The sequence below is a fragment of the Lingula anatina genome, chromosome 2 (assembly GCF_051362555.1).
Source record: "Lingula anatina isolate TDL-2025a chromosome 2, LinAna3.0, whole genome shotgun sequence".
NCBI lineage: Eukaryota > Metazoa > Brachiopoda > Lingulata > Lingulida > Lingulidae > Lingula > Lingula anatina.
In genome coordinates, this window is record NC_141768.1 from 12,639,570 (window position 1) to 12,667,305 (window position 27,736).

The following is a 27,736-nucleotide window of genomic DNA, read 5'->3' on the forward strand; positions in this document are numbered from 1 at the left end:
GCAAACCCATGCTAATAATAAATACTTTTAAATATTATTTAGAAAGGATGTGCATCTTTCCTCCATGTTTGTTAATCACAAAATTAAAAAAGTAAACCCTCTAGAGAAAAATCAAGTGATAATGAGAAATTTTTAAAATCCTTTTGTTAGTAAAATCACTTCTTTGAATTGAAGATCTTACGTTGGTACGTGGATAATATTCTCCTCGATTTGAAACTTATTAAATTAACTTATTAAATTATCCTTTCTCCCTTTAAACCTTTAATAATTTTAGTTTTAAAACCTTGTACATTTTAAGAAAATTTTGCCCATGAGTAGTGCATAAAAAACAGAATTCTGCACAGTTGACGGAACAATAAATGCCTTTGCAACTATTCTTAAAAGTTAATTACAGCCTTGTAGGTGATCAGCATGGCATTCAATATGATTCATTGCACATGTATAAAACTCGGTAGCTTTTTTAATGAAATTAAGTTTTTGTTTGATATTGCATGTGTGTACAAACTTGAAGTTTATTGGCAATATCTTCAATTTATATTCTTATGTTGCATGATATTCTTTCCCATTGCATGCAGCAATTCCAGTGTTCTCCAAACTACTTGAGGATGTTGAGATTCTTGTAAGACATTCATTCACACTCTCAGCAGAAACAACTCGCCCAAACCTCCAGGTAATATGGTACCTGGATGGAGAGTTGATATCTCAGTCAACAAGCAAGTACAAGATCTTCAGTAAAGGATGCATGCACTCACTGAGTGTGCATGATGTTGATTTGGATGACGAAGGAGAATATGCATGTTTGGTTCAGAACCTAAAAGGCAGGACTTCATGTTATGTTACTGTCTATGGTAAGTGACAATTATTACAGCAATATGCCAGTGTCACAAATATTATGTCTGTCTTGACATTACCACATGCTAGTTTAATTTCAGCTTTGCTAATGAAAATATCAGTTACATGTAGATAGTATATCAATAAGTGATATATTAAAATAATCAAAATTATTTCAGAAAACAGGTAAGTGCAGCTTACCTAGTGGACAGTATCTTGTGTGTACTTAATGTACGTATAGTCATTCAATTATGCTTTTTACTTGCAGAAGTCCCAGCTGAATTCATTACCACACTTCCAGAAGAAAGTGAGGTTACTGAAGGTCAACATTTGACCTTGACCTGCGACATCAGCAAGGAAGATGCAGAGGTCACTTGGTTCAGGGACAAAGAAGAAATTAAACCCACTGAAAAGATTGAGATCAGGAAAGAAGGCACAAAACATGCTCTTGTGGTACATGACATGTCAGTAGATGACGAGGCTCAGTACACTGTCAAAGTCGGTGATCAGGAAAGCACTTCTGCTGTGTTTGTCCATGGTAGGTTCAAGGAAACATTTGTTTAAGGTTAAGAATTCCCTTAAATACGTAATGTTATATTTGTTGTATTGATGTTTCTTTTGATGGTCATGATAAGGATAAATGGAAAGCAGTAAAACTCTATTTAATTTCATTATTTACATTGTTCAGTGGTCAAGTTATAACTTCAGTGTGTGTATATATATATATATATATATATATATATATTGCATTTGCAGAGCTTCCTGCCGAGTTCAGTGCTCCCCTCCAGGACACCACAGTCCAGGAGACTGGTGAAGTCACCCTTGAAGTTGAACTATCCAAGGAGGATGCCAGTGCCACCTGGGTGTTGGATGGAGAAGAAGTACAGCCAGATGAGAGGCACACTATTGAGGCTGATGGAAAAATACGAAGACTTAGTATCAAAGATGCTGTACCTGAAGATGCAGGTTCATATGCTCTCAAAGTTGGAGATAAGACCACAACTGCCCAGCTTTTTGTGGAAGAGATCCCAGCAGAAATTACTCAACCTCTCCAAGACTTAACTGCAAAGGAATCTGCAGTAATAAAGTTGGAGGCTGAAGTATCAAAGGAAACTGCTGAAGTCAAGTGGCTTAAAGATGGAGTTGAAATTCAGGTTGATGAAAGGCATGATGTTGAAGCTGAAGGCAAGATCCGTAGATTAAGCATCAAAGATGTTAAGTCAGATGATGAAGCAGAATATACACTCAAAGTTGGTGACAAAGAATCCACAGCCAAAGTTTCAGTTGAAGAAATCCCAGTGGAAATCACTCAACCACTCAAAGACATATCTACCAAAGAATCTGCAAACATCACACTGCAAGTTGAGGTTTCTAAAGAAACTGCTGAGGTCAAGTGGCTGAAAGATGGAGTTGAAATTCAGTTGGATGAAAGGCATGATGTTGAAGCTGAAGGGAAGATCCGTAAGTTGAGCATCCGAGATGTCCAATCTGAAGATGAGGCTGAATACACTTTGAAAGTTGGTGACAAAGAATCCACTGCCAAAGTTTCAGTTGAAGAAATCCCAGTGGAAATCATTCAACCCCTCAAAGACATATCTACCAAAGAATCTGCAAACATCACACTGCAAGTTGAGGTTTCTAAAGAAACTGCTGAGGTCAAGTGGCTGAAAGATGGAGTGGATATTCAATTGGATGAAAGGCATGATGTTGAAGCTGAAGGCAAGATCCGTAAGTTGAGCATCCGAGATGTCCAATCTGAAGATGAGGCTGAATACACATTGAAAGTTGGTGACAAAGAATCCACAGCCAAAGTTTCAGTTCAAGAAATTCCAGTTGAAATCACACAACCTCTCAAAGACATATCTACCAAAGAATCTGCAAACATCACACTACAGGCTGAGGTATCCAAAGAAACTGCTGAAGTCAAATGGCTGAAAGATGGAGTTGAAATTCAGTTGGATGAAAGGCATGATGTTGAAGCTGAAGGGAAGATCCGAAAGCTGAGCATCCGAGATGTTCAGTCAGATGACGAAGCAGAATACACATTGAAAGTTGGTGACAAAGAATCAACAGCCAAAGTTTCAGTTCAAGAAATTCCAGTTGAAATCACACAACCTCTCAAAGACATATCTACCAAAGAATCTGCAAATATCACACTACAGGCTGAAGTATCCAAAGAAACTGCTGAGGTTAAATGGTTAAAAGATGGGATTGAAATTCCGTTGGATGAAAGGCATGATGTTGAAGCTGAAGGCAAGATCCGTAGATTAAGCATCATAGATGTCAAGTCAGATGATGAGGCAGAATATACTTTGAAAGTTGGTGACAAAGAATCCACAGCCAAAGTTTCAGTTGAAGAAATCCCAGTGGAAATCACTCAACCCCTCAAAGACATATCTGCATCAGAATCTGCAGATATTAAACTGCAAGCTGAAGTTTCCAAAGAAACAGCTGAGGTTAAATGGTTAAAGGATGGCATTGAAATTCAGGTTGATGAAAGGCATGATGTTGAAGCCAAAGGCAAGATTCGCAAACTCAGCATCTATGATGCTCAGCCAGAAGACAAGGGTGAATATACCATTAAGGTTGGTGACCAGACCTCCACAGCTCAGGTAACTGTTGAAGAGGTTCCAACTGAAATCACACAGCCAATTAAAGATACAGTTGCTCAGGAGAAAGCAGATGTTGTTCTTGAAGGTGAGGTATCTAAGGACACAGTGGATGCCAAGTGGCTGAAAGATGGGGTTGAAATCCAGGCTGATGAAAGGCATGATGTTGAAGCTGAAGGCAAGATCCGTAGGTTAAGCATCCGAGATGTACAATCTGAAGATGCTGGAGTATATACACTCAAAGTTGGTGACAAGGAATCTACAGCCATAGTTTCAGTTGAAGAAACTCCAGTTGAAATCACACAACCTCTTAAAGACATATCCACCAAAGAATCTGCAAACATCACACTACAAGCTGAGGTTTCCAAAGAAACTGTTGAAGTCAAATGGCTGAAAGATGGAGTTGAAATTCAGTTGGATGAAAGGCATGATGTTGAAGCTGAAGGCATAATCCGAAAGTTAAGCATTCGAGATGTCCAATCTGAAGATGAGGCTGAATACACATTGAAAGTTGGTGACAAGGAATCAACAGCCAAAGTTTCAGTTGAAGAAATCCCAGTTGAAATCACTCAACCCCTCAAAGACATATCTGCCAAAGAATCTGCAAACATCACACTACAAGCTGAGGTATCCAAAGAAACTGCTGAGGTCAAATGGCTCAAAGATGGAGTGGATATTCAGTTGGATGAAAGGCATGATGTTGAAGCTGAAGGCAAGATCCGTAAGTTGAGCATTCGAGATGTCCAATCTGAAGATGAGGCTGAATACACATTGAAAGTTGGTGACAAAGAATCAACAGCCAAAGTTTCAGTTGAAGAAATTCCTGTGGAAATCACGCAACCCCTCAAAGACATATCTGCCAAAGAATCTGCAAACATCACACTACAAGCTGAGGTTTCCAAAGAAAGAGCTGAGGTCAAATGGCTTAAAAATGGAGTTGAAATTCAGTTGGATGAAAGGCATGATGTTGAAGCTGAAGGGAAGATCCGAAAGCTGAGCATCCGAGATGTTCAGTCAGATGACGAAGCAGAATACACATTGAAAGTTGGTGACAAAGAATCAACAGCCAAAGTTTCAGTTCAAGAAATTCCAGTTGAAATCACACAACCTCTCAAAGACATATCTACCAAAGAATCTGCAAATATCACACTACAGGCTGAGGTATCCAAAGAAACTGCTGAAGTCAAATGGCTGAAAGATGGAGTGGATATTCAATTGGATGAAAGGCATGATGTTGAAGCTGAAGGCAAGATCCGTAAGTTGAGCATCCGAGATGTCCAATCTGAAGATGAGGCTGAATACACATTGAAAGTTGGTGACAAAGAATCCACAGCCAAAGTTTCAGTTCAAGAAATTCCAGTTGAAATCACACAACCTCTCAAAGACATATCTACCAAAGAATCTGCAAACATCACACTACAGGCTGAGGTATCCAAAGAAACTGCTGAAGTCAAATGGCTGAAAGATGGAGTTGAAATTCAGTTGGATGAAAGGCATGATGTTGAAGCTGAAGGGAAGATCCGAAAGCTGAGCATCCGAGATGTTCAGTCAGATGACGAAGCAGAATACACATTGAAAGTTGGTGACAAAGAATCAACAGCCAAAGTTTCAGTTCAAGAAATTCCAGTTGAAATCACACAACCTCTCAAAGACATATCTACCAAAGAATCTGCAAATATCACACTACAGGCTGAAGTATCCAAAGAAACTGCTGAAGTCAAATGGCTGAAAGATGGAGTGGATATTCAATTGGATGAAAGGCATGATGTTGAAGCTGAAGGCAAGATCCGTAAGTTGAGCATCCGAGATGTCCAATCTGAAGATGAGGCTGAATACACATTGAAAGTTGGTGACAAAGAATCCACAGCCAAAGTTTCAGTTCAAGAAATTCCAGTTGAAATCACACAACCTCTCAAAGACATATCTACCAAAGAATCTGCAAACATCACACTACAGGCTGAGGTATCCAAAGAAACTGCTGAAGTCAAATGGCTGAAAGATGGAGTTGAAATTCAGTTGGATGAAAGGCATGATGTTGAAGCTGAAGGGAAGATCCGAAAGCTGAGCATCCGAGATGTTCAGTCAGATGACGAAGCAGAATACACATTGAAAGTTGGCGACAAGAAATCAACAGCCAAAGTTTTAGTTGAAGAAACTCAAGTTGAAATCACACAACCTCTCAAAGACATATCTACCAAAGAATCTGCAAACATCACACTACAGGCTGAGGTATCCAAAGAAACTGCTGAAGTCAAATGGCTGAAAGATGGAGTTGAAATTCAGTTGGATGAAAGGCATGATGTTGAAGCTGAAGGGAAGATCCGAAAGTTAAGCATTCGAGATGTTCAGTCAGATGACGAAGCAGAATATACCCTGAAAGTGGGAGACAAAGAATCCACTGCCAAAGTTTCAGTTGAAGAAATCCCAATTGAAATCACACAACTTCTCAAAGACATATCTACCAAAGAATCTGCAGACATCACCTTACAGGCTGAGGTTTCCAAAGAAACAGCTGAGGTTAAATGGCTAAAAGATGGGGTTGAAATCAAAGTGGATGAAAGGCATGATGTTGAAGCCGAAGGCAAAATTCGTAGGTTGAGTATCAGAGATGTCCAGTCGGATGATGAGGCTGAATACACTTTGAAAGTTGGTGATAAGGAATCAAAAGCCAAACTCTCAGTTGAAGAAATCCCAGTTGAAATCATTCAACCCCTTCAAGATATAACTGCAACAGAAAAAGCAGAACTTACTCTTGTGACGGAAGTCTCGAAGGAAAAAGCAGAAGGTACATGGTTAAAAGATGGGGTTTTGATAAAAGCAGACAAAAAACTTGACATCACAGCTGAAGGAACAGTACGCAAACTTAGCATCCATGATGTTCAACCTGAAGATGCTGCTGTGTATACATTTAAGGTGGATGACAAGACAGAAACTTCTGCATCTGTTTCAGTCGAAGAACTACCTGCTGAGTTCAAAGTACCATTAAAGGATACAACTGCCAAAGAGAAAGAAGACATAACTCTTGAGGTAGAACTAACCAAGGATGATGTTGATGCAACATGGTTCATTGGAGATGCCGAAATCAAACCTGATGACAGACATGACATTGAAGTGGATGGTAAATTCCGTAGGCTTAAGATCCTTGATGCCAAAACAGATGACAGTGCTAGATATAGCCTTAAAGTTGGTGACAAGGCATCAACTGCTACGCTGTTAGTGGAAGAAATTCCAGTGGAATTCACAAAGCCATTGAAAGACAAGAGAATTAAAGAAAAGGAAGATGTTACTCTTGAAACCACTGTCTCTAAAGATGATGTTCAAGTAACCTGGTTGATAGGTGGTGAAGAGATCAAACCAGATGAGCGCCACGACATTGAAGTTGATGGAAAAGTGCACAGGTTGAAGATAAATAGAGTCAAACCTGAAGATGCTACTGATTACACAGTCAAGGTTGGAGACAGACAGACAACAGCTAAACTCAGTGTCGATGTTATTCCATTAAAATTCACTGTGCCTTTGAAAGACAAATCAGTCAAGGAAAAGGAAGATATTACATTGGAGGTTGAATTATCTAGAGATGATGTTGATGTCACTTGGTTGCTAGATAAGGATGAAATTCAGCCTGATGAAAGACATGACATTGAGGTTGATGGCACTATAAGAAGGTTGACAATTCACGATGCCAAGCCTGAAGATTCTGCCAGGTACACGGTGAAAGCCAAAGATAAATCGACCTCAGCTAGGCTGAAAGTTGAGGAAATCCCAGTCAAATTCACAGTGCCATTAAAAGATCAAACAGTGAAGGAGAAGAGTGAAGTCACTTTGGAAGTTGAGATATCCAGAGATGATTTGGAAGTTTCATGGTTAATGGACAATAAGAAGATCGAACCTGATGAAAGACATGAAATCTTTGCTGATGGTGCTAAACACAAACTGGTCATTCATGATGCCAAGCCACAGGACTCTGCTAAATACACAGTCAAGGCAAAAGACAAGTCTACCTCTGCTAGGCTCAAAGTTGAAGAAATACCATTCAAATTTAATGTTCCTCTCAAGGACAAAACTGCCAAAGAAAAGGAGGATGTTACTCTGGAAGTTGAGATGTCTAGGGATGATGTGGAAGTGACATGGCTTATGGACAACAAGAAAATAGAGCCAAGTGAACGACATGAGATTGTAGTTGATGGCAAAATAAGCAGACTCATCATTCATGATGCCATACCTCAAGATTCAGCCAAGTACACTGTAAAAGCTAAGGACAAAATGACTAATGCCAGGCTCAAAGTGGAAGAAATTCCTCTTAAATTTACCACTCCCCTGAAAGACAAGACAGTCAGTGAGAAAGAAGATGTTACCTTGGAAGCTGAATTATCAAGAGATGATGTCGAGGTCACCTGGTTAATTGACAATAAAAAGGTTGTTCCTGATGAGAGACATGATATAGAGGTTGATGGCACAGTACACAGACTTATCATCCATGGTGCAAAACCGGAAGACTCTGCCAAATATACTGTCAAAGCCAAGGACAAGGCTACTACAGCTAAACTGAAAGTAGAAGAAATTCCTCTAACATTCACAGTTCCTCTCAAAGACAAGACTGTCCAAGAAGGGGAAGATGTGACATTGGCAGTAGAGCTCTCTAGAGATGATGTAGAAGTCACATGGCTCATTGACAATAAGCAGATAAAACCAGATGACAGGCATGATATTTCTGCAGAAGGCAAAATCCGAAAGCTTGTCGTACATGGAGCCCAACCTCAGGACTCGGCCAAGTACACTGTCAAAGCAAAAGACAAATCTACCTCAGCCCAAATCAAAGTTGAACAACTTGAAGTGGAGTTCACACAACCTTTGAAGGACCTCACTGCCAAAGAAAATGAAGAAGTCACATTTGAATGCAAGGTTTCCCAGGAAAACCTTGATGCTACCTGGTACTTTGGTGATGTGAAACTCAAATCAGATGAAAAGCATGACATCACTGTAGAGGGAACAATACATAAGATGAAAATCAAAGATGTCTCATCTGATGATTCTGCCTCATACACAATCAAAATAGACGACAAATCTAGCTCAGCTAAACTGTCAGTTGAAGAAATTGAGGTGGAATTTGTTGTACCATTGAAAGATACCACTACCAAAGAACAGACAAGTGTGACATTTGAATGTGAGCTCAATAAACCAGTGGATGTTACCTGGCTTGTGGATGGGACCGAAATTACCTCAAATGAGAAGTATGACATAACTGTTGAGGGCAAAGTGCATAGATTGACCATACACGGTCCTTCCATGACAGATGCTGTTGAGTATACAGTAAAAGCAGGGAACAAAACCAGCACAGCCAGGCTGACTGTAGAAGGTAAATATTTTGTCTGTTTTTCCCTTTTTTATTCAGGGCAGGAGGGGTTGAAAAAATAAAGCTTTTCCCCATAGCCCAGTTCATGTTTTAGTTTTTAAAAGTAATATGAAGGCTGAATCATATTTAAATATTGTGCACTGTGCCTTATTCTGTAAAAAATATTCAATTGTCAAAATGTTTCAGTTAAAAAAGCATTATATGCATGCATGTATCTTGTACATGAAAAAGAGATAATACAGGTATAAATGGTTATAAGTAAATTTAAGCACAAATTTACATGAAGTTGTTTATTTATTTAGAATCATGTAATGCTCCTTGATAATATGGAATTCCTTCTTACTTTTCAGAAATCGATGCAGAATTCACAGTTCGCCTGAAGGACCAACATGTAAAAGAGTCTGAAACTGTGACGTTTCAATGTACAGTCAACAAACCAAATGTACCAGTTGCATGGTATATGGGAGACATTGAGTTGACATCAAATGAGAAATATGAGATTACAGTTGATGGGAATGTACATCGCTTGACAATCCATGATGCCCAGCCCGATGATGCTGCCATCTTTACTGCAAAACTACCCAAAGAAAGGTGCTCTGCGAAACTGAAAGTAGAAGGTACTGTAGGTTTCTATGTACTGTATGGATTTGGTTTAGAACATACCAAACTGAATTTAAAGTGAATATATTTAGGTGCAGGATTATATGTACCATCTATCAGGATGAAATATTTTAATACTATTTCTTTATTTTCAGTTTGATGAATGTTTGTTGACTGTGTGATACTGTAATTTGTTGTTACAGTAGTGAAAGAAATATATTCCTTAACAGCTTTGTGTTACCTTTAGTAAGATGTATTCACTTTCATGAAACTGTTTTATAATGCTGTATGTTATTCTGTACTTTTCACATTGACATTGTTTTAAATTTATACCTGCATGCTGCATGATTCAAATTAAATTCCAGACATCTCTGTTTACTTCACAATGAAGTTAAGAGACAAGGTGTCTTATGAGGGTGAAAAAGCCATCTTGAAATGTGAGGTCTCAACAGAAAATGTCAAAGCAAAGTGGTATAAAGAAAAGAAACATTTGCATGCCAGTAAAAAGTATGAAGTGAAAAAAGAAGGTCTAGCTCACAAGTTGATAGTGCATGACTTATGTTTGGACGACGAAGCAGAATACACAGTCAAAGTTGGGGACCAAGAGTCTTCTGCCATTTTATTTGTTGAAGGTAAGTTAAATTGTTATTTGTTGGTAACTTAATTGTTATTTGTTGGCTCGCTAGTGTGGAGGTGAGGTAGAGATCACAGTACAGAATTCTTTGCAATGTATATGGATTAATCTATGCACACAGCGATAGAGATCAGTTAGGAAACCCTTGATCATATCCATCAGTTAGTGTTTCACTTCCAGCAAGAATTCTAAAAAAATATTTTATTCAAAACTTATGTCTTTTTGAAATGCATGTGTGTTTGTCATGTTTAGAATGATCATAAATCATTCATCCCTTGTTGTTACCACAGGTTTTTATTTTTTGCTTTCAAACCTAATTAATGTAACCTTGCATGAAATTGCATGTTGAACACCAAACCTTTCAGAAGAGCCAGTAGAACTGGTAGTCTCACTGAAAGAAACCAAAGCCCACCGCCATGACTCTGTCACCTTCACCTGTGTCCTAAGCAAGGACAATGTCCCTGTCACCTGGCTCAAGGGCAATGATGAGATAGAACCTAGTGACAAGTATAAGATTAAGGTGGAGGGGTGTGTGCATACACTGATAGTGCATGATTTGAACAGTGAGGATGAGGCAGACTACTCTGTAGCTGTAGGAGAACAGGAGTCCACTGCTTATTTGGTCGTGGAAGGTAAATTTTGGGAATGAAATATTTATCACATTAAGTTCACCTGTTCTGAAGGAAAATTGGAAGAGGATTTTGGCTATAATGGATGAAATTGGAAATATATTTGAGATGTTGTAAAATTATTTTAATATTTAGAAAATAATTACTTAAATAAATTCCAAATTTTATGAAATTAAAAGGTATTATTTCAATCCCAAGCAAAATATTTTTTTTATAAAAGAGAATACATTTTCCTCTAAGTGAAACAAAACTAACCATATTTTTCAAACTTTGACAAATCATAACTACCCACTTGTATTTAAATTGCCTCTACAGAAGATCCAGTAGAATTCACAATCCCACTTGAAGATGAGATGGAGGCAAGAGAGAATGAGTCTGTTACCATTAGTGCAGAAATAGCTGAGGAAGTCAAAAATGTAGGGTGGTACAAAGATGGGGATGAGCTCATCCCTAGCACTAAGCATGAAATGAAAAGTCAGGGCAAACATCATTCATTGACTATACATGATTTGGACATTGATGATGAGGCAGAGTACACAATCAAGGCTGGAAGCAGTAAATCCACTACATTTCTTATGGTGGAAGGTAGGAAGCATATTAAGGGCCTCTTTCTTTTGATTATAGTCTTTTGTTTGTGTGTACATGTATAAAAGAATTTCAGACAAGTTTTATTTTCTACTGCTTTTGCCTGTATTTATGTTATCTTAATATGTAGGGGGGGGGGGGGGAGGGTTAACAGTTTTAAGACCATAATATCTTGGTGTTGAATAAAAAAGAATGTTTGATCACAGTGCATGCCAGTAACAACCTTTGTCTCCTTTGTGTTAATAGCTTGTCAGCTTAAGCAGTCTTGAGTGTTCACCAAAAGTAACTTTTTACTATTCTGACTGATCCACCTATTATTGTACCACCAGCATTAGCGCTGGCGGTACACATGGTTTCGGTCTCGTCCGGACCGTTCCGCCGGACGGCTACCGTTACTGCTTCTCCTCCTAGACGGTAAGGGCCCCCGTACCCATCTCTTGGATTTAGGTCACCTATAATCTCAGCTCGTTCCACGTAAAATTTGGGCTTTGCCGGTATTGGGGTCTGGGTGTGGCACTCAATGCAATGCACCCTTGTCCAAAAATGGCAAAATTAAATGCTAATAATCTACCCTGCGGAAGGGGTTATGGGAAAAATTTCTACAGACGGCTTTCCAAAAGTCATATGTGTAGATTTCAAATATGCCCTTGGATTTGACCTTTGACCTTTACTTCAAGGTCAAACGGGCAAAAATTTTCAAAAAAATAATATTTTTTATGAAAAAATTTTTTTTTGCCCTGTTATTCAGACACCACACAGACTTAACCAATAATATTATTGGAAAGTGTTACCCTTCAGGTCATCTTTCATCTCCGTGAATTTGGGGTCAATCCCGATGAATAACCATTGGGTGTTCATCTATTTTGGATCAGGGGGTTGACAAACACCCAATGGTCATTCATCGTGGAAAATTTCATGCTGTTATCATCTTTTGCACAATTCTGGATAAAATTTGGACTGAGCTGCCTGACTACTTTTCACCATGAACTAAACTTTGCAAATTTTGCTTCCCTTTTATCTCCAAAACTGGCAGAGATAGGTCCATAGTTACTATTGAAGTTGAATAGGAAGCCATACACTGGCAATCTAAATGTGACCTTGAAATTGACCGTTGACCTACTTTTCACCATGAACTGAACTTTGCAAATTTTGCTTCCCTTTTATCTCCCAAACTGGCAGAGATAGGTCCAAAGTTACTTTTGAAGTTGAATAGGAAGTCATATACTGGCAATCTTACTGTGAAATTGACCTTTGACCTACCTTTTGATGAACTTTTGATATATTTTTTTGCATATTTTGAAAATTCTTGTTGATTGCATTTTTACAGCTTGTCAAGCAAAAGACTGGTGGCTGTGTCCCTTATTTTGTGTATGTGGGGGTCTATACGAATGCGCTTGCTCCAGCTGGTGGAACAATATTCGGAGGCGGTATCGCCTCTCTGATCCTCTAGTTATACTAGTATTTACTTTAGTTTCTGCATGTTTTTTCCTACAGAAGAGCCTGTTGACTTTGTTGTCCGCTTGAAAGAACTTGATGCTATGGAGCATGACACTGTCACCTTCACATGTCAACTCAGCCGTGCCTCAAATGAGGTGGCATGGTACAAAGAGGATAAAAAGATAAAAAACAGTGACAAACATGAGATAAGGTCTGAAGGACTAGAGTACAGCCTCACTATCTTTGACGTTGACTTGGATGATGAGGCTGAATACATAGTTGTTGCTGAAGAGAAGGAGTCCATAGGATATCTCTATGTTGAAGGTACATTTTGTACATGAATCAGACTATATGAGGTGTAGGGATGTTTTTTCAAATGTAATGAAATATACTTCCAATGTACGGACCCTTGAAAAAAAATTTAAGATATAGAAAAATGCTTATGTGTAAGTACATGTAGTAACCATGCAGGGCAAGGAACCTTTTAAATAAATGTAGATTACTTCAGGATTCTACCAGTCAAATAGTACTTGTACTGGCAAATAATGCATGTTTATAATACATAGTGTGCAAATAATAGTTCACTGCAAATAACTGCATGCTGCATGTTTTATCTGCATGTCTTACAGAAGCATCCATAGAGTTCACACAGAGATTGGAGGAAAAGGAAGTAGATGAGGGAACAGATGTTACTTTTGTATGTGAATTGAACCAAGATGACGCCACTGTCACTTGGTTTAAAGATGGCGACCTTATCCAAGATGGTCCCAAGTATAAGATTGTCTCTGAAGGGAGAGAGCATATGCTTGTTATCAAGGGGTCTGATATAGATGATGAAGGAAACTATGCTGCCCAGGCTGGAAACAGAAGGACAACTGCCCCTTTATTTGTTCGGGGTATGATAGCCTATGTGTCCTACATATTTCTGAGACACTGTATTTTTCCCTTTGTATGTTGGTCTATATCCTGCTCTCAGATCACCCTCCTATCTTAATTTTAACTGAAGATGAAAAATAGCTGTCAGTGAATGGCTTTATCCCACCTCTTGATCCTTTTCCAAAATTGGCCGTAGTGCTTGGACTACAAACAAGCGCGTTTTTAAAAAGTAGTAATACTATAGTAATAACTTGCTTCTGGTTTAATTAAATGTAATAAGGCACAGGACTGCAAAATTGGCTGAAGGGAATATGGTAAGATGCATGTTTTTTATTCTTTATCCCACTTGAATATCTGAACCCACAAGCTTTGCTTAATATTCAGATCGTCTTGCCCATAAAACACGGAAACAGCTTAGTATTGATGAACCAGGCTTTGATCATGAAGAAGAATTAAACAGGAGCTTGCGGTTTATGGAGGGTTTTAAGGAAAGAGAAAAATCAGACAGTTTTTGCAGTAGCAAGGACCCTGATTGTGATACTGTTGATGATGATACCTCCACCATCAAAAATGGAAAAGGTATTTTAGAGAAAGGTGTATTTGGCTTCATATCCTATATCGCTGCTTTAATCCCCTTTGCATTTTCTTCTTGTTTATTTATCTTTTATATTGTCCTTTCTCAGTTATTTGTTTATAAATTTTGGAGAATTTAAAAAAGGGTAAATTAAGATAATTCAGGGTATGTATTTTAAGCTCACATTGCTAAATATAGGACAATTAAAAGAAATGTTCTGAGATGAAAATAAATGAAAGTCAGATTTTTTTTGCATGTCAGTTGAATGCATGTTTGATATTGAATTCAGAAGTGCATGCTTCAGACTCCAGTGTGGAGGAAGAGCCATTTGTAATGGAGAGTGAAACATCACAGAAACTAAGAGAAGGTTCAGATTCTCCACCAGTGATTACCACCTCTCAGAAAACCAGATTAACCAATGAAAATGTGCAGGAAGAGAGTGGTATCGGAAATGCTGGTAGGGGACTAAGCTTAGTACATGTATATGGTTGACATGAAAATGAATAAAGTATGGTTTCAATAGAATTTATAAAATGGTGTGATGGTATATGCTGTGGCTGTAACAATTCTGCTTGTTATTAGCATTCATAGTAACTCTGTTAGAGGTTTGTCACATATTTGTAGAATTATGCACTTCACATTAATTGTGAAAAATCATGCTTTTATTAAAAGCACATTGCACATTTCAAAAGATTTTCTTGAATTATTAATGATTTGCATGCCTCACTAACACTATACAATGCATGCTTTGATTTTAGATCATGCACTAGATGAGCACAAGTTACTAGTACATGGTTCTGTCAATGCACAACATGACACACTGACAGGGCCGCTAGAAAAACCAGCCCCTGCCTTTCCCACCGAAACAGACTCATTAGCACTTGCTGCAGCAGATTACAAGAAAGAATCTGCTAAGAGAAACATTCTGCCTAAAGAGGATGAAAATGTATTACCTTTCAAAGAAGGTCATAAACCAAAGGATGTTGTCCGTGACACTGAAGATGATGCAGAAAGACTGAAGGATTATACAAAAACCCAACCATCACTATCTGGTCACAAAGATCAGGAACTCATCTCTCAAGAAGATTACAAAAGAGTAGAAAACTCACAGCTCTCATTGCCAGAGATGTCATCTGAGAATGATATCAAGTTAAAAGCTGAATCTAGATACCAGCAGCCCTCAAGAAAGGACACACAAGATGCTCAGAGGGCTCTAGATGTGGTGGAAATGGAGGACGATACCAAAGAAAAGGATCCTTCTTTGAAAGATATGGTACTTGAGGTTTTGGAAACAGAGGAAACAAATGCACAGATCAATGAAGAAATGGATAGAAATGGTGGTCAAATAATTGAGAAGGGAGATACAGAGGCAAATAATAAGACCCAGCAGCCTGTAGAAACTGAAAACTATGGACAACAAAATAGTGCAATTGAAAGGGAGAGGCAAACATTACTTGGAGAGGATGAAAATGAAAATGTGCAGAAACAATCCAAGCTATACAAAGAAACTGCAGTTGAGGTATCTCAGAACCCATCTCTGAGAGAAATGGTCTTACAAGTGATGGAAAATGAGTCTGAATCTTCAAAAGTCACTACCATTGAAAAGACCCATCACACATTATTGACCAAAGGTACACAGCAAGTTTTGGAAGCAGAATCAGTATCTGAAATGGTTGTGACTTCTCAAAGTGATGAATCATCTCATTTAATTACTAGACACACCAAAATGAAAACAAAACAAGAAAGTCAGCCTACTGTCAGCCAGAAAAATACAGCTGATGATGTTGATGTAAAATTACTAGAAACTGACAGTCAAGTCACTGCTAAAGACGATGTAGTAATCAATCAGAATGTGGAAGATGCCATAGATAGTGACTCCGAAGAAAGTGGAGAACATGAAAGTGACTACGAATTTGAGACGACATCTGTTGTGCCTATTGAAAGAATCAGAAGAAAGATGCCAACAGCTGAAGATGATGTAGATTCAGAAACGAGTGGGTATGAGGCGGAAAGCATTGGTTCAGAGGTATCTACCTATGATGACAAACCTGAAAATGCAAGCCATAGCTTCAAAGGTGGAACAGGGGAGACAGTAGGAGATATTCCAAATGTCAGTTTGGAGGCGCAGGACAAATCAAAGAAAAAGAAACAGCAACAGAAGTCAGAGGCAAGCAAGGGATCAAAACAAAGGTCCAAAAAACAGGAGAAAGACAAATATCTCAAAGTCGACCAAGAGAAGTTGTCAGGAATACCCGAAATGGAAGAAGATAATGACAAGAGACCAGTTGCTCAAGCCAGAGCTCTACATGGGTCATCAGAAGATGTTGTTGCTGAAACAAACAAGGATTTTGTGGATGAAGTTGGAGATGAAGGAGAAATCGTATTTGAAAGCCATGGTGCTCTTTTGGAAACAGGAGCAAATTCAACTAAGGACAAAGCTCAAAAAGAGATCATCAACAGAAGTGCCACCTCAGTTATTGCCCAGATTGAAACAGCAGAAAATACTCAGAAGTTGGAAGATGTGAAGGACATACTGGGTGAGAAAGAAGACAGCACTACTAACTTTGAAAAAGATTACAGAGATCAAAAGTATGATGAGAAAAACAAGGATACAAAATCTAAAGGTCTTAAAGATGAAACTTCTGATAGCAGTGGGAAGTATAAAGTTGGTGATCTCTCAAATATGTCACGCTCATCAGGTCAGAAAGAGAGTCAGGAGCAAGCTGGCAAGGGATCACTAAGTGGTAAGATAAAATTGAAATGCATGCCATATACCTGTGTACATTTTATTTATGTTTATGATCTTTCTGCATAATTGCATTTAAATGTAAATAACAATATAACTGCTTTTGCTTTTATGTCTGAGCTTCTGTACTGGTGCTCTATGCTATTTTGTGTTGCTTGCTTTCTAGCTGGAAGTGTTGTGATTGCAAATGAGACTAACAAAAACAATGATAAAGATACAATAGTGCAAGACATAGGCAATGCAGATATTTTAAAAGGACCTGATGGTAAAAAAAGCAAGTGGATAGATAAAAATAATCAGGCTTGTCTTATGAAACAAGAGTTTCAAGAAGAGTTGGCTTCAGATTTGTCACACTTGGGTAAAAGTGAAAAAAGCAAAAAAAGTAAGTCATTGTTAGAGAACAAAGTTGGAACCACACATCTCCAGAAAAATGGGAGTAAAACTGGCTATAAGAAAATAATTATGGAAGAAACTATTCTGGTGGAAGATGTTAACACTAATGTCATAAGTCATATTGTGAGGACAAGAAAAGAGGATGATAAGACTTTGTATGATCAAGATGAAGAAAATACAGCTTTTAGGGCACAGCACATAGACAAGGCCAAACTTCATGAAATGGGCTTTGAGGAGAAATATATGAAATTTGATCATGATGAAGCTTACACACACTATCACCAAAATAAGTCAGTTGGACATAAAGGTGAGAGCAACCATGAAGGTTTAGTTGTCACTTTACCCACTCACACAATAACAGATGATATATCAGACTGCTCAGATGTTTATAGAAGTATAACAGCAAGAGAGAGAGACAGAACTGCTTCAGAAAGTGCAGCAAAATGTTTTTCAGAGAAGAGAAGCAGAACCATTTCAGAAGAGCAAGAGAGAAAGAAGTCAACTGGTAGAGAGGGAATCAGTTCACGTCAAAAGAGCAGAGCCAGTTACAATGAGGAGCATGCTGCCAATATAGATGACCAAGAAGGTAGAAGATTACTTCACAAAGATGAAGAAGCCACAGGCTCCAATTTGTTCAATCAGCAAGGCCATTGTAATGTTGAAGGTTCATTTGCATCAGCAATGGGAGCACACAGTGCAGATAATATTGTTGGAAGCAAGAAGGGCATAAGCCAGTTATCCAATTCTGATGAAGATCAGTACTTGAAAACAAGCTTTCAGTCTACTTCTGAAAAATATACCATGTCAAAGGAAACTGAAGGCAACATAATGTTTGATGGGAAAGGTGAACATATGCCTACAAAAAGTAATACAATCTCCCAAAAGTATGAAAAGGATGTAGAAAAGGAAACAACTTGGCTTACCATTGATGCTAGGAGTGCTAGTACTGGTGAGTGGTTTAAAGGAATGAATAAGATATATGTATTTCTTGAGCGCCTTGCAATGTAACACTAGCTTTGATGTATTCTTTTTGTGGTAAACATGCATTTTACTTGTTAAAATGTTTGTAATGCTTTGTGTCTTGTGGTGATTTTTCAAGCAGCCTAATGATGGTAATGTGGAACTTATTACAAAAAGAAAGAGATAAATGAAGCAGATTTATTTGACCCATCTGTTTTAAGTGGGTAATCTTCATCCTTTAAAAAATGATATCTTGTGCATATGATAAGTTCCATGTTACTGCTCTGCATGCTTTTCATAATGCTTTTTTCAGAATCTTTGTCTAAACTTTCAAATCAAGGAAATGAAGATAATGATTCTTCAATAGATCCCATGTACAAAACTGCTGAATCAATTGCTCAAAATGACACAGTTATATCAATTGAAACTCAAGAAAAAATAGAGTCAAACCCACACCATGGAGGACGGAACAAAAATGACCTGAATCAGATTGCCAAAGAAATCACTGATGTCAAACCCATAGCAAATCAACAGTACCCAAAAACTTCATTATCTAATAGAAACATGTCAAAAGAGTCACAGATATATCGTGATAGTATTAATATGTCTGACAAAACACAATATAATTCTGCCTCAGCAGTAGAGGACAGAAATACATGTGACAGCACATCCAGCAGTGCAGGTGGAAGCTGTGACAGTATTCTCCCAAAGCACATGGCTCCATCTACAAATTCTACAGTTGATCTGATGGCAGGTTGCATCTCAAACTCCTCATCAAGTTTTGAGAATAAGGCTGTAAGCTTTGGTGGCGTAGATTTTGCACAGCATGCTTCTGCTTCAGTTGTATTGCATGACAGCTCTATTAGAGGTAAACAAACAGTTAACCAATCACACTTACATGATCAGGATAATGTATATGCTAGCAAGGAGGAGGAAGGTGAGTGTTTTTTTTTTTTTTTTCATTTGTTGGGAAATAACTTCAAGTAAGTTTGTTTAGTTTAAAAATATATTTATTTATGTTGAAGTTTTACATTTCACATTGCCTTATTACTCAAATTGCACTGCATCATTAAATATGCATTTGTTGACTAAATTATTTTGTAGATCATATACCAAACTACTAACTTGCATGCTTCCAGATGAGCCATTAGGTACAATCATCAGACCCCTAACAAATGTCCTCCAATCCAAGAATGAAACAACTGCTACATTTGTCTGTGAAACTTCCACCAATTCAGTGTCACCTGCATGGCATAAAGATGACACTGAGTTGACAGCAGGTGATAAGTATGACATGAAAACTGAGGGAACAGTGCATGCTTTGACAGTATATGATGTGACTCATGAGGATTGGGGAGAGTACACAGTAAGATTTGGTGATGAAAAGTCGTCTGCTTCTCTGCTTTTTGAAGGTGAGCATTGGGATTGAAAGCATAATTATTGAGAGAACAAGAGTTTAATCTTATTTTATAGCAAAACATAAAAAGTATGGGGTTGCTCTCAGGTAAGTGTGATTTTTTTCAAGGCATTTTGCATGCTAGAACTTTTAAAACTCTGTTAATCTTATTTTCATTCTTTAGGAAATGTGGTAATGCCTTTTGATTTTTAGTTTCAGAAGCTGATCCTGAAAGATGTTGCCTATTATGAAATATGAGGAGGAAACTGAATAGTTGCAGTTGTTATAATTTAATTTTATGTTTGAACTTTCTTGGTTTTTTCATTTTCAGAAATTGCTGCTGAGTTTACTGTTGGTCTTCAGGATACCAAGGTCTTGGAGAAAGAAACAGTAGAATTCACATGCAAACTGTCCAAACCCACCCCAGTACATTGGGAGAAAAAGGGCAAAGAAATCCAAGATGGTGGCAGGTATCAGATCAGCACAGAAGGTGTTGATGTAAATCTGACTATAACTGATGCACAGTTGGATGATACTGCTCAGTACAGCTGTGTGCTGCCATCTGGAGACAAAACCACAGCCAAACTTACAGTGAAAGGTGAAATGTTATAAGCATAGATTGATAATTACTTTTCATTTGAAAATAGACCTAAATTAAAATAAAAGTTGATAAAAAAGAACTTTGACAGATATATTTGGTACTACAAACTTATACTTAAAATGTTTTATTTTCAGTGTTTCATTATCGATTTGTGTATTAATTTCTACAACTGTTCTTGGGATCTCAAAAGCATGGACAGACTAATTACCAACATTTTTATATTTCAGAAGCACCATTTGAAATCATGAAGCCCTTGTCAGATGTCACATCTCCAGTCAGAGGCACAGTTACCTTGGAATGTGAGGTCAACAAACCAGACAAGACAGCAAGGTGGCAGAAAAATGGACGAGCTATCAAGCATGGTGGCAAGTTTGCTATTAGTGTGGATGGAACTACACACACTCTGACAATACAAGATGTCTCCTTGGAGGAGGAAGCAGAATACACAGTCATCATAGAAGATAAGAAATCTTCAGCCAAACTTTTCGTAGAAGGTGAGAAGTATTTTGTGGCAATTTTGACCATGTATCAGTTTGCACAATGCATAGATTAAAATTTTTTTTCAACAAATTTTTACCATTTGTTATTGAAAATATTTGGTGTAAATGTATAATTAGCAAAAATATTGGAACAAAATTTAATTGTGAATTTTTATTTTTAAGTTTAAAGTCTTATGTTTGATAGATTTTCATTTTTCTTTTTAAAAAAGTATGATACTGCTGCATTTGCTGACAATCTCTTTTCTTATTATTTTTAGAAATAGCAGTAGAATTCACAAAAGAGCTAGAAGATACAACGGTTACTGAAATACCTGGCTCTGCAGAATTTGAGTGCGAGCTCAACCAACCAGATGTCCCCATCCAGTGGCTGCAAGGTGACAAACCTCTGAGACCCAGTGACAAACACAAGATGGTCTCCGAGGGCCCTGTCCATAAGCTGCTGGTCAAGGAGGTGGATGATGAAGATGATGGGGAATACTCTGTGGTAGCCAAAGACAAGAAATCAACTGCTAAGTTGTCTGTAGAAGGTAATAAATTGCATTCCAAAAAAAAGGTTAATGCATTGTATGACCAATATTCTGAGTTAAAATTATAAATTTTTCTTGTTTTGTCATGTGCTAAAAATTAATTTATTATTGGTGAAAGTATGACAATTGTATTGGCACTATGTTCTTCATCATTTTCATTTTCACCTTTTATGAAAATAATACGTATTCATTATTGTATTATTTCTTAAGTTCAATCCCAGATGCGTTAGTCTAATCATTTTCTGTTATCTTTGCAGTTCCTCCGCAAGCCTTCCTTGATGAGAAGTTCCAAGATGTCTTCACCATCAAGGCAGGTAAATCTGCAATTTTCGAAGTTCCATTCACCGGTGCTCCACAACCCTCTGTTAACTGGACATTCCAACAGGGGGTGCTTGAACCAGCCAGGATGAAGGTGGAGACCATCCGTAACATGACATGCTTGACGGTCAACAGGGCGATAAGACAAGATGCTGGAAACTATGAACTTACCCTGGAGAATCCATTTGGAAAGTCCACTGTCACTATCAGGCTAAATGTACTAGGTAAGTATCAAAAGTTTTTCTTTAAATTACAGGTAAAATTTGTTACTGTTTTAAATTTGTATTATTTGCCTGAATTTTATATGCATATAAATGCATGTAGAATAGATATAGGGAATTGAAAACTTTTTATCTATATGATATCATTATCCAGACAAACCATCCCCACCACGTGAGCTGACAGTCGCAGATGTCACCAGCAGCTCTGTTACTCTCACCTGGGAAGAACCTGAGGACAATGGTGGAAGTGACATCACTGGGTACATCATAGAGAAACGTGATGCTAAACGTCAGTCATGGCAAAAGGTCGATGTTGTCAAGAAACGAGAGCTTGAAGTCACTAATTTGATCGAGGGTAGTCAACTTTATTTCCGTGTAATGGCACAGAATGACCAAGGTGTCAGTGAGCCAGTGACTCTCAAAGAACCAGTACTAATCAAATGCCCATATGGTAAGCTCAAATTTGTATTGACAAAGTTAATCATTATTTCTCTTGTCATAGTTTTACTTGTGGTGTGAAATCAGTACCATTTTATCAAATTTATCTGTACATTTGTATGAAGATTTAACAAGCAAACAACTCATTAGCAGGCAATCTTTAATGTGAAGTCTTTTACCAGACACTAATGATGAGCAGTTAACAGTTAGATTTCATTAGTGTAGAAAAGTTGTCTTGGTTTCATTCAGTCCCTACCCTAGGGGCAGTTTGGCACAAGGTGTTCAAGGTGTGATAAGCCACTCACCTGATTTGCTCTCATCTTAGACTCTACAGGTAAAAAAGGTGTGACAAACCAAGAGACTTAACATGTCGTTATCCTTATTTTCAGACAAGCCAGGTAAACCAGGCACTCCTCAATGCACAGACATCACCAAAAATTCAGTGACTCTCAACTGGAGTCCCCCACAGTCTGATGGAGGCAGCCCCATTACCAGCTATGTTGTGGAATACAAGGGTGCTGGAGTGTTCAAGTGGACCACAGCAAATACAGAACCTGTCCCTGATACTTCATACACAGTGACCAGACTGAGCGAGGGGAAAGACTATCAGTTCAGGATCAGTGCAGAGAATAAGGCTGGCATTGGTCCCCCATCTGATGCCACAGATACCATTAATATTAAGGAGCCAGTTGGTAGGTTTAAATATTCATTGGGTGTTATTGTGAGAACTTTGACTAGTATTGAAATTGTGTTTTGACGTATTCATGGTCACATCTTAGAATATTGTCCAGCTGATTCTGTAAATTACAAGTAAAGTAATTTGCAAACAAGTGAACTGTAAATTTAAAAAACTGTTTGTGAAATTAAATACCTGTCACTTGGGAAAATACCTCTACATGGAGATACAATGCTGCTTTTACGTTTTCTGTCAGGTCCAAGGCTATTGAATAGTAGATTTAAGGCTGGACTTATTCTAAAAAAAAGAGCATGGATTTTTCAAAGCCTGATTTGATTGAATTAACACTATATATATTAAAAGTTGTGTTTCTTCCAGTTGGCACACCTCCAGTCCTGGTGGAGGGTATGCATGACGTGACTGCAGTGGTACCTGAGGAAGCTCTACTAGAGGCAGATATTGCCCCTGGTGAACCTGAAGCTGAGATTAGATGGTTAGTATGGACTTACTGCAGTTACTAACTTCAGAGTAAGGTCTTCAACTTAGGAGAGATGTAATGACAGAGTACTATGCTATTTAACCCTATTACTTAAAACTTTACCCCTATAACTAAGATTGGATTAAAATATTTTTGAAGTAAATGGTTTTATTGAATATCAAGGGTTTTTTGTTTATGAATTGTCAGGATAAAAGGTTTTTTATTGATGAATATATTTTTCTTTTTTAAAATCAAATGTAAAAAATACTTATCTAATTTTTCATGATATTGTTTCAGGTTCAAAGATGGCAAGCAGATTGCTCCCAGCAAGAAATATGAGATGAACTATGTGGATGAAGTGGCTGAGCTAGTCATTAAGGAGACCAGTACTGGAGATGCTGGAAAGTACAGATGTGAAGCAAGCAATGCCATTGGAAAGGTGGACACTGAAGCCTCTCTGACCGTACATGGTAGGTTTGCTTTCTCATGACTCATAAATTTATCTTTCAACCACAGGCATTGTCTCATTGTAATAATCTCTCTCTCTCTCTCTCTCTCTCTCTCTCTCTCTCTCTCTCTCTCTCTCTCTCTCAGCCACACCTACTAGTGTGTTTATTGTGATCACTGAGTTTCCATAGTACTAAGATGAACAAATCTTACATGGTTCATGAAAGTTGTGTGTTGTTTGTTCTATTATGAATTAGAAATAAGAATTTTGTATACATGACCTCTTTTTATTCATTCATTTATTCAAATATTTTGTCTGTCTCCTTTTTTCTTTGGCTCACTGTAATAGTTTGCCTGTTGATTAATAGTGCAATATGACTTAAAACCTAAGTCTTGGTGTTTTTCATTATTCAGTGGCCCCTCACATCACCTATGACAACAAGTACCAAGGGCCTCAGACCCTGAAATCTGGATCCACACTCAGCCTGAAGGTGGAAGTGAGTGGCACCCCCACCCCTACTATCTCTTGGCTTCTGGATGGGGAGCCCATGGAGAAAGCAGCAGCTGTTGCCATAGAAACTACTGATACCACATCTGGCCTCCGTGTGAAAAATGTTGTTGCAGATGATTCTGGGAAGTACAGGGTGGTCGCAGAGAATGTTGTTGGTCAAGCAACTGCTGACTTTGAAGTAATCATTCAAGGTAAGTTTAAACAGTTTCAAATTTAAATAATGTAACCTTCGTTTTTATCAGCGTAGGAGTCATTCTGTCTCTCTGTTTGAAATATCATTTTTTAAACATTGGAAAATGTGTTGGTAATAGTCATTTATGGACTTTAGGCAAACCATCCCCACCGAAAAACCTTGAAGTGACAGATTACAATAAAGACTCCATCACAGTGAACTGGCAACCCCCAGAGAATGATGGTGGTTCACCTATCAAAACCTACATCATTGAAAGAAAAGAAACCAGGAAGACTTCATGGACAAATGCTGGAAAGGTTGATGGAAATACCTTGACCTTCACCCTTACGAGGTTACTTGAAGGTCAGGAGTACACTGTACGAGTTTCAGCAGAGAATGCAATTGGTGTCAGTGAACCTGTAGAGTTAACACAACCTGTTACAGCTAAACTGCCTTATGGTGAGTAATTGTTACATTATGTTATAAATAATGAAAATATAGTCAATGAAGAGACAATAATGAATTCTATATAAAATTGCTATGAAAAATATAAAGTCTGGTATCCTTACTTTGATACTAAGTGCGTCTTTATGTTAGTAAGTATATGTGTATTAGGAGGTAAGACATTTAAGTTATTAAACAAAAAGTCTTGATTTATCAGTAGCTCTAATACATTCACTATGTCATTTAGATGTCCCTGGCACTCCTACAAATCTCCAGGCAATGGAGGTAGACAAGAACCTGATTGCCCTCCAGTGGCAGGCTCCAGAGTCAGACGGTGGCTCACCCATAACTAGCTATGTCATTGAGCGCCAAATGGGCACCAGGACGACCTGGACCAAGGTTAACAAAGAGAACACCCTGGAGACCACATTCAAAGTTCATGACGTCATAGAGGGCACTGAGTATAATTTCAGGGTGTCTGCTGAGAACAAAGCTGGAGTAGGGAAGCCATCCAACACCACTGGCAAAATCAAGGCAGTGACACCAAAAGGTAAGGATTAATGCATTAAATTTTTAAGTGTTTGTGACTTCACCTATTGTCATTTTGAACATTTTCATTATCAGTCTAATAATACACTTCTGTTTACAGAGCCTGACAGCATAGTAGTGCAAATTTCTATTTTATAGAAACTTATTTATTCATATGGAGCTGAGACCAAGTAACTTTGAATCACTGCTTATGCAAAGTTCCTTTATAATGTTACTTCATGCTCTTCGCCAGCTTAATTGACTTGTGTTAAAGAAATATTATATACAGACATGTATGCTAGATATTTTGTTTCTTTCAGTTGCTGTTGAGTTTACAACTCCACTGTCAGAAGTCACAGTCAAGTCAGGAGAGACAGCCACCTTACAGTGTGAGGTCAACAAACCAAATATGGATGCCAAGTGGCTCAAAGATGGCAGGCCAATCAAAAGTGGTGGCAGGTTTAAAATCATTGTAGATGGCACAGTACACAGTCTGGTGATTGCTAGTGCAGAACAGGCAGATGAAGCACAGTATTCTGTGAAGATTGACGACAAAACATCAGCTGCTCTGCTTTCAGTTGAAGGTTTGAGAAACATTCTTCAAACTTTATTATAAAAATAAATGTCTTAATGATTAAGCACTTATTTGTAATGCTCTATAAAGAAAATAAATAAATCTGATATTTAAGAGTGTTCATTTATAAATTGTATGAAGAAGTATATGACAAATCGATGTCTTTCATAGTCATTATCCGGATCAAAGTAGCAGTGTTTTTATTTGTATTATTCATTTACAGAAGAGAAGATAGATTTCATCAGAACCCTTGAGGATGTGACAGTAAAAGAGATCCCAGGAACTGCTGTCTTTGAATGTGAACTGACTACCTCCACCCAAGTACAGTGGATGCATGATAACAAACCCATCACACCATCAAAGAAGTACAGCATAAGTGTAGATGGCACCACTGTCCACAAATTGACCATTAATGAAGCAGATGATGAGGATGAGGGAGAGTATAGCATTGCAATCAAGGGCAAGAAATCAACTGCTAACTTACACGTGCAAGGTGTGTATAGTTGAAACACACACTATAACTGAGATTAAATCATATTTTTTTAATAACTGTTTACGTCAGTTGCTACATGCACTTAATATAAAACTATTTTAATAATTGTTAGCTAAGTGGCTAAAATGATACCACCATCATCATCATCATCATCATCATCATTATTATTATTATTATTATTTACATTTTCTCCAGCTCCCCCACTGATCAGGGTGGATAAATCACTTGAAGAGACAGTGACACTAAAGGCAGGGTCATCTAAAGTATTTGAGATCCCATTCACTGGCCATCCCCAGCCAAAGGTCAGCTGGGCATTCAATGATGGACCCTTGCCTGATGAGAAAAGGTTCAAAGTGGAGACAATCCGCAACATGACTTGCCTAAGAGTGACGAAGATCCAGAGGAAGGAGACAGGCAGATACGCTGTCACCTTGGACAACCCCAGTGGAAAGACTGACATCACCATCAATGTGAATGTACTAGGTGAGGAGGTGCTGAGTGGAATCAATACCATTTTTAAGGGCTTTATTTGATATCATGGAAGATATGATAAGTGATGTCTTTGATGAGGAAAAAAATATTGGCCGAATTTCTACTTTTAAAAGTTAATATGAGGGTTGAAATTTTTTACTCACAGGATTTTATGTATGTGTATTTGCATATATATTTAAATTTATAATTTGAAGATTTATAAAATATACATGTATATTAGATATTTCGTTCAGTTAATTAAAAGTAAAGTAACAACCTTCTTCTGATGTTTCAGACAAACCCTCACCTCCCAGGGACCTCATAGCAGCAGAGGTGTCCAGTCAAGAGGTCACTCTGAAGTGGACAGAACCAGAGGACAATGGAGGATGTGATATCACAAGCTACCTCATGGAGATGAAGGAAGTGACCATGAGGGCATGGAAAGATGCTGGGCAGACTCCAGACCTGGAGCTCACTGTCCCTAGGCTGAAGAAAGACACCAAGTACACTTTCCAAGTCCGTGCTAAGAATGAATGTGGTGTCAGTGAACCTGTTGAAATCAAACAACCTGTGCTGGCCAAGGATCTGTTTGGTATGGAATGTTTGATATTATACTTATCGATTTTATTTCATTTGAGATAATGGACAAGAGGCAATTTGATTTATATTCACTTCATTGCACTGTTTTTATTCTGCTAAAGTGAATATTGTAAT

At 37.9% G+C, this 27,736-nt stretch overlaps 1 protein-coding gene across 1 annotated transcript in view; it reads left to right on the plus strand.

Annotated features, from left to right (window-relative positions):
• LOC106161264 (uncharacterized) overlaps positions 1-27,736 on the plus strand; it is a 298,900-nt gene that overhangs the window by 175,101 nt on the left and 96,063 nt on the right. Inside the window, exons 144-173 of the mRNA XM_087004995.1 lie at positions 576-848; positions 1,100-1,369; positions 1,588-8,796; positions 9,144-9,410; positions 9,759-10,025; positions 10,393-10,659; positions 10,972-11,241; positions 12,736-13,002; positions 13,308-13,574; positions 13,939-14,133; positions 14,418-14,585; positions 14,887-16,872; positions 17,041-18,216; positions 18,541-19,164; positions 19,367-19,639; positions 19,955-20,221; positions 20,452-20,718; positions 20,982-21,251; positions 21,509-21,793; positions 21,945-22,241; positions 22,618-22,920; positions 23,283-23,397; positions 23,680-23,852; positions 24,244-24,531; positions 24,669-24,971; positions 25,204-25,506; positions 25,805-26,068; positions 26,282-26,551; positions 26,747-27,034; positions 27,318-27,614. Of these exons, the coding sequence (XP_086861121.1) occupies positions 576-848; positions 1,100-1,369; positions 1,588-8,796; positions 9,144-9,410; positions 9,759-10,025; positions 10,393-10,659; positions 10,972-11,241; positions 12,736-13,002; positions 13,308-13,574; positions 13,939-14,133; positions 14,418-14,585; positions 14,887-16,872; positions 17,041-18,216; positions 18,541-19,164; positions 19,367-19,639; positions 19,955-20,221; positions 20,452-20,718; positions 20,982-21,251; positions 21,509-21,793; positions 21,945-22,241; positions 22,618-22,920; positions 23,283-23,397; positions 23,680-23,852; positions 24,244-24,531; positions 24,669-24,971; positions 25,204-25,506; positions 25,805-26,068; positions 26,282-26,551; positions 26,747-27,034; positions 27,318-27,614 (17,769 nt within the window). The remainder of the gene's footprint in view (positions 1-575; positions 849-1,099; positions 1,370-1,587; positions 8,797-9,143; positions 9,411-9,758; positions 10,026-10,392; positions 10,660-10,971; positions 11,242-12,735; positions 13,003-13,307; positions 13,575-13,938; positions 14,134-14,417; positions 14,586-14,886; positions 16,873-17,040; positions 18,217-18,540; positions 19,165-19,366; positions 19,640-19,954; positions 20,222-20,451; positions 20,719-20,981; positions 21,252-21,508; positions 21,794-21,944; positions 22,242-22,617; positions 22,921-23,282; positions 23,398-23,679; positions 23,853-24,243; positions 24,532-24,668; positions 24,972-25,203; positions 25,507-25,804; positions 26,069-26,281; positions 26,552-26,746; positions 27,035-27,317; positions 27,615-27,736) is intronic.